The 6,055-nt window shown below is 35.2% G+C and overlaps 1 protein-coding gene across 3 annotated transcripts; it reads right to left on the reverse strand.

The window, feature by feature from the left end:
- Window positions 1–650: 650 nt before the first annotated feature.
- LOC110029241 lies at window positions 651–5,582 on the reverse strand. 3 transcript variants are annotated; one of them, XM_020731438.1, is made up of 4 exons: window positions 5,421–5,582; window positions 3,698–4,184; window positions 2,860–2,997; window positions 651–2,750 (listed from the first exon to the last, which is right to left on the reverse strand). In XM_020731438.1, the coding sequence occupies exons 2-4, from the start codon at window positions 4,171–4,173 to the stop codon at window positions 812–814; spliced, it is 2,553 nt and encodes an 850-aa protein (XP_020587097.1). In that variant the 5' UTR covers window positions 4,174–4,184; window positions 5,421–5,582; the 3' UTR covers window positions 651–811. The 3 variants fall into 3 exon arrangements, with proteins under 3 accessions (XP_020587097.1, XP_020587098.1, XP_020587099.1); XM_020731439.1 differs by having other exon boundaries at window positions 3,698–4,189; XM_020731440.1 differs by lacking the exon at window positions 5,421–5,582 and adding an exon at window positions 5,224–5,349.
- Between the last annotated feature and the right edge of the window lie 473 nt (window positions 5,583–6,055).

The raw sequence follows: 6,055 nt of genomic DNA on the forward strand, positions 1-6,055 counted from the left end.
GCGTCTAAAATTTCCGATGCAAATATATATATATATATATATAATTGACAAATAATATTTTTTAAAATTTTAATTGACTGCAAGGCTAGAAAAATTTATAATCAATTAAAACGGTTGATTAAAAAATAGAATAGAAATATATTAAATTATTTTAAATGATATTTTAATATAAATAATAAGATTTAAATCTTGCCCCAACCTTTTAACATTCGGCCACTGTCAAAACGGCATTTTATTCGCGAATAGCTCGTTTTCGGCTCGCTAAGCTAACAAGCCGAACACGAACACATTTTTTTGTGTTCGAAACATAAATGAGTCAAACACATATAGTGATATTTTTTAAGAAGCCAAACAAAAGTTGAGCTTGGACTCGTTCACGGGCTTGTTTACACCCATAAATTTTGTCAAATCTATAATTAGAATAGGGAAATTTTGATAGTTATAATTTTAGAATTACATCTTATAAAATAACAGCATTTTTTAAATATGAAATATTCATAAATAAAGCATCCTAAGCTCAACATCAAAATATTTAAAAATCCTTTTGTTTCTTTCAAACACAGTCTTAAAAGGCAAAAATAAGAAAAAAAATATAAGAATAATAAGAAAAACTTAAAAAAAAAAAGATAATTACATACACAACACCCGAAATATTGTCATTTTGAAAAATTAAAAATCAGAAGATATTAATAAAATACTCTAATTGCAGCAATTAGGATTAATACATAACAATCCAAATCTTCATTAGAATCAGAAAGAACTAACATAAACTCGTCCTTCCACATTCAAAACAGCCACACGATAACATTTTTCAAAGTTTCTCTCTTGAATCAGTAATCTGCTCATCAGCATCATCACCTTGGTAACAACTACTGTGTTCAATCTGACCTCCATGGATGAGCTGCTCAGTCTTGCAAGTTCTAAAATTATGCCCGTCCTGCTTACACTTGCTGCATCTGTACACAGCCGCCGGCATCCCTTTGTTTATCCGCACCGAAGGTGGCCGCCCCCGTTTCCTCGCCACTGCCGGCGGCGTAACAATCTTTCCTTCCTGCGAACGACTAGCATTCTCCTCTTCCACTGGATGCAGCTTCATGTCATATGTCTGCCTGTAGACATCGGAGGTGAAGTATTTCGCGCAAAGATTATAATATGAAATTTGCATGCTCATACAGACGGCGGTGATGTGGGCGCACGGAATGCCCGATATCACGAATCGGTTGCACGTGCATGTGTACGTATCCATGTTTACATTATGTGGTCGATGATTCACTCGATAAACCTTGAAGACTGATGTCGAATATGGCTCCACCATATGTTGCACAGCCAAGTTCACAATTTCGCTCAGCTGTGATTCAATGTTGGATGTCATGATGCCCAACATTCGTCCTCCTTCTTCGCGTCGTTTGTCAAATAACTTGCCTAATCGTGACAGGGTTTTTGCGACGAGTGACCTTATAGGAAGCCCACGAGCTCCTTTGAGAAGACTGTCACATGTTTCGACGATGTTGGTCGTCATGATGCCAAAGCGTTTTCCGCCGTCATGTGCGAATGACCACTTCTCGACGCCGATTTTCTCGAGCCATGCTCTCGCACCGGGATTTCGTTCCCCCAATATCTTCATCGTCTCGTCAAATTCACATGCTTCGGTCTTCTTCGCCGCCTCCCAAAAGAGATTCACCAGTGTCTCATCTTTGAATTCCTTTCTGAGGCTGCATGAGAGCTGCTTCATGCAGTATCTATGGGAAGCTAAACCGGAAGGGTATACTGCCTTTACAGCCTCCATCAGCCCTCTCCCTCTATCAGAAATGATTGTAACATCAACCCTATTAGTTAGGCATTGTCGAATACATCCCAAGAACCACGTCCATGTTGACTCGGTTTCCGACTCAGTGATGGCGAATGCGAGAGGGAAAAGACTGTCGTTTCCGTCGACACCGGTGGCCACCAAAAAATTTCCAGCATATTTACCGTGTAGCTCTGCACTGTCGACGGCAATCATTGGTCGTAAGTTACGAAAACCTTCTATGCACGCGTTAAATGACCAGAAGAGACGGTGAAACTCCCTAACCTCGCCTTTTTCATTTGTTAATAGTTGCATAAAAGTTCCGGGATTCGCCTCTTGCACGACATTCAAATACTCTGGGAGCATGGCGTATGAATCATCCCACGAGCCATGAATCTTCTTCAAAGCTTTACTCAATCCAAGCCACGCCTTTGAATAACTTATCTTTATGTTATACTCGTTTGCCATCCATGCGATTACCTCAGCTGGATTTACATTTGATTTTCGCTTCACCAACGGCGTTATACATGTTGAAATAAATTTCGTATCGCATTGCTTGTGATCGCCAGTTGATGTGGAGACACTACATGTATGATCACCTCCGTAGAACTTGATTTTGAATCTTTGAAGATGCTTTGCAAGTCTTGCTCTGAGTTGCCATGGACATCCTTTTTGGGTGCAACTAACATTGAAGATTTTTTTCGTGGATCGAAGAACTTGGTATTCGACATGTCTTCTAATGGAGTACTCTTGTAGTGATTGCTTCAAGGCCTCCTTATCTTCGAACACTTTGCCAATGTGGAGCAAACCATCACTGGATACGGGATCATCCTCGAAGCCTCGACATGTGTTTCGGATGATCGAATCACTAACCAAATCATCATCATCTTCATCTTCATCTTCTTCATAAAGGTTCTTCCAATTTGGCGCATTGCCTTTAGAATCTACCTCCATATTCTCAACTCTAGACATCAACAAAATCACAAAACAATAAAGAAGACATATTTTGCACAATTTAAGTTTTCGACTGCAGTTAGACATATATTATGCTAAAAGGAAATTAAAATTCTTACTCAATGGGCTCATTTGTAAGATTTCCATCCCTTTGATTCGATTCAGCGAATGGAACTTTTGAAGTACAATTGGGGTCTCTTCCTCCCATCTTGGTTAAGCATCTAGCTTTGTTTCGAATGGTCCTTCTAAGGTTATCACTGATAGAGGTATTCTCAAGTTAAATTTAGCAGTTATAAAATAAAGGGGGATTCACAAACCTCACAATTATTTTTTATATTTACGTATATAATACACAAATCTTTAACATTACATGAAAAATACCACGAAGTTAAACTTTTCCAAAGTAAAATACATCCTTTACATGCTATATTTTGAAGTGATTATGACACTAAGGGGTTATATAAGTAAATATTAAAATTTAGTTGTTAGATATGTAAATACATAGGAATTGTGAGGCATGTACTTAAACCCCACTAAAATAAAACATAAAAAGTAAGATAAAAAAGGGCATTTGCATACATAGCACACAATTCTAATGTATTGACATATCTCACACCTCAACTTTCATATTTACACACATAACACTCAAATGTTTAATATCACATCAAAAATAGCACTAAAACCACTTAAAAAAGTGAAATACACATTTTCATGCATAGACTTATAGCACCAAAGTGCTATGTATGTAAATATGAAAGTTTCGGTGTGCGACAAGAAAATACATAAGAACTGTAAGCTAGTTACGAAAATTTCCCAATAAAAGATTAAACACATTTTGAGGCGAACGCTTAAAATTTATTGTAAAGGCAGTTAATAATAACCAACATCATCTTGCTAAGTTGATACAAGTGAAATATCCTCATAATTAATTTATCAAAATGTTATGGACTATAATACCTCGGATGAAAAACATTTTCATGTAAATGGTTTGAGTTGCTAGTCAGAGTGTCCTTATTCGTCCCATGTTGTGAAGAACTAAGTGAATCACCGCCTTCTGCTCCCATTTCCATTGGTTCTCTTACCATGCTTTCTTCGAGTTCAACACTCTCGCTAATTCTACAGCGCTCCACAAATAGTTCCAAGCTATAAACTCGAGGATACAAACCAAACATCATTTTCGTCGTTACTTCGTCTTTTACCTCCAAAGCTACATAATCTGATCCGCTCGTAGGAAACCTGCACTTCATGATCAACTTGAATTGTTTTGGATCTGTCGCAGTTAATTCGTTCACCTTCTTCAACAAATCAGAGTATATAGTTGATTTGCTCATAGGAACACCCTCCATAGAACCTCCGTTATACTCCGGCGTACGACCGTGCATTACAATTCGTCCACCGTGATAACACATAACCGGAACGAGTTCTTCGGCCATAATGCTGATTACTGCACTGCCATGCCACTAAATTAGTGAAAAATTCCTTCAAAGGAGTTCAAGAGGAACATATAAAGTGCAATATGATCATATACATGACATATAATGTGTGTTTATGCTGCATCATAATAACAAAGAAAAATTAAAGACACTTAGAATTGTTTGAAACCGCATTGTGCGAAAGCATAACCTTTGACATTAGTTATGTAATATTATGTTATTGAAATAAAGGGTAGCATTGAACTAAAAATCTTATATATGTTATTGAAACAAAGGGTAGATTTGTTAAATCCATAGATTCATGGGAATGATTGAATTTAAGTGTTTCTCCATCTAAAAAATCTTAAATTCTAAAACAAATTGCCAAATAATTAATCAAAGTGCAACATAGTTTTCAGGTTTACATACATTGGACACATTTCTAATGTATTTACATGTCTCACACCTAAACTTTTATATCTACCCACATTGCACTCAAATATTTAATATCACATAAAAGAATAACACTTGTGTCATTTATAAAAGTAACATGAACATTTTCATGCATAGGTTTAAAAGCAAAAAAGTGCTACATATGTAAATATGAATGTTTAGGTGTAAGATATGTAAAAACATTAGAATCGTGTGCTATGTAAGTAAATTTCCCTTTAAAATTTTAATCCAATCAAGATTTACTAAGTCCCATTTGAGTAGCATTGAACTAAAAAACCATATTTGCAAGACAATACTCATAAAACCCCAAAATAACATTAACATTTATATAATGCTGAAAAAAACATCCTCTGATTTTTGTTTATTTATCTTTACAATTCATTTGCCATAAACAATTAAGTGAAAGAATTGCTGCTTCAAGAACTAATCTTTTTCATATCTTCATAAACAAAGATTAATTTTTTTTTAAGGAAAAACAGTGTTAGTGATGCTAATTCAAAGTCTCATGTCAAATATTTTACAATTTTTTTTTTTTGTTCTGAATCATAAAAAGGAAAAAGATTGCAACAGTCGCGCACAATAGCATGGTTCATTTAATAAATACAAAGAAGAAGAAACCTCTAAAACCCTAAAAGCTTGCGTTTTCTCAGCCATTGTCTTATCGTAGAAACCTCTAAAACCCTAAAAACCTCCTTCCCATTCCTGCGCTCTAATGGCGGAGCTGCGAAGCTAACTTCAAGAAATCGACGCATTGGAGAAAGAAATCCGTTAGATAGAGAGATTCCGCAAGCATTGAGCTCAGTTATATCGATTACCTGGAAAAAAGATTGGAAATTGTTGAGGCGGCTGAAGAGGAGGAGCGAAATCGACCAATGATAAGCCTCCACAGACGAAGCAGAAAGGGGGAATGAGAGAAATTAGGGCTTATGCTGTTGCGGAACCCTTTTTTACACTAAACAGAGCATGCAGAGTAATGGCCGAGAAGCAGAGATTAGCATTTGTAGGGGATTTACAAAGCATTGCATTTAATTTGTAAGTATTTTAGTATTTGATATATAATTTGTTTATATTTATTTATATAATACATTAATGTCTAGAGAAAATACATACATAGCACCCCATTTTTATGGATTTACCTATATATTTACACATATAACACTTTAATTATGAATGAAAATATGAATTTGGCTATTAAAATGTGACAACGAATGTTACTTTTTATATGATGTTTGTAATTATAAAATCACATCAAAAATATTTGTTTTACTAACTTCTTAAAAGTGAAATACACATTTTCATGTACAGATCCAAGACTATCAAACTATAAAGTGTAGATATGTAAATACATAAAAATTATTGGTTGATTTGCATTCAAATTATTTATGTCAATTGGAAATATGATTCCATATAATTTTTATGAGTTTACACTCCTAACATCCAAACATTCTTA

Source organism: Phalaenopsis equestris, unplaced genomic scaffold (genome assembly GCF_001263595.1).
Source record: "Phalaenopsis equestris unplaced genomic scaffold, ASM126359v1 Scaffold000552, whole genome shotgun sequence".
Lineage (NCBI taxonomy): Eukaryota > Viridiplantae > Streptophyta > Magnoliopsida > Asparagales > Orchidaceae > Phalaenopsis > Phalaenopsis equestris.

Excerpts from the sequence above, each read along its gene's own strand:
- LOC110029241 (XM_020731438.1), bottom strand. The coding sequence starts at position 4,173 with ATGGCCGAAGAACTCGTTCCGGTTATGTGTTATCACGGTGGACGAATT. Across the intron at positions 2,998-3,697 it reads GAAAATGTTTTTCATCCGAG|TGATAACCTTAGAAGGACCA; the intron begins GTATTATAGTCC and ends TACCTCTATCAG. Across the intron at positions 2,751-2,859 it reads CTTACAAATGAGCCCATTGA|AGTTGAGAATATGGAGGTAG; the intron begins GTAAGAATTTTA and ends GTTGATGTCTAG.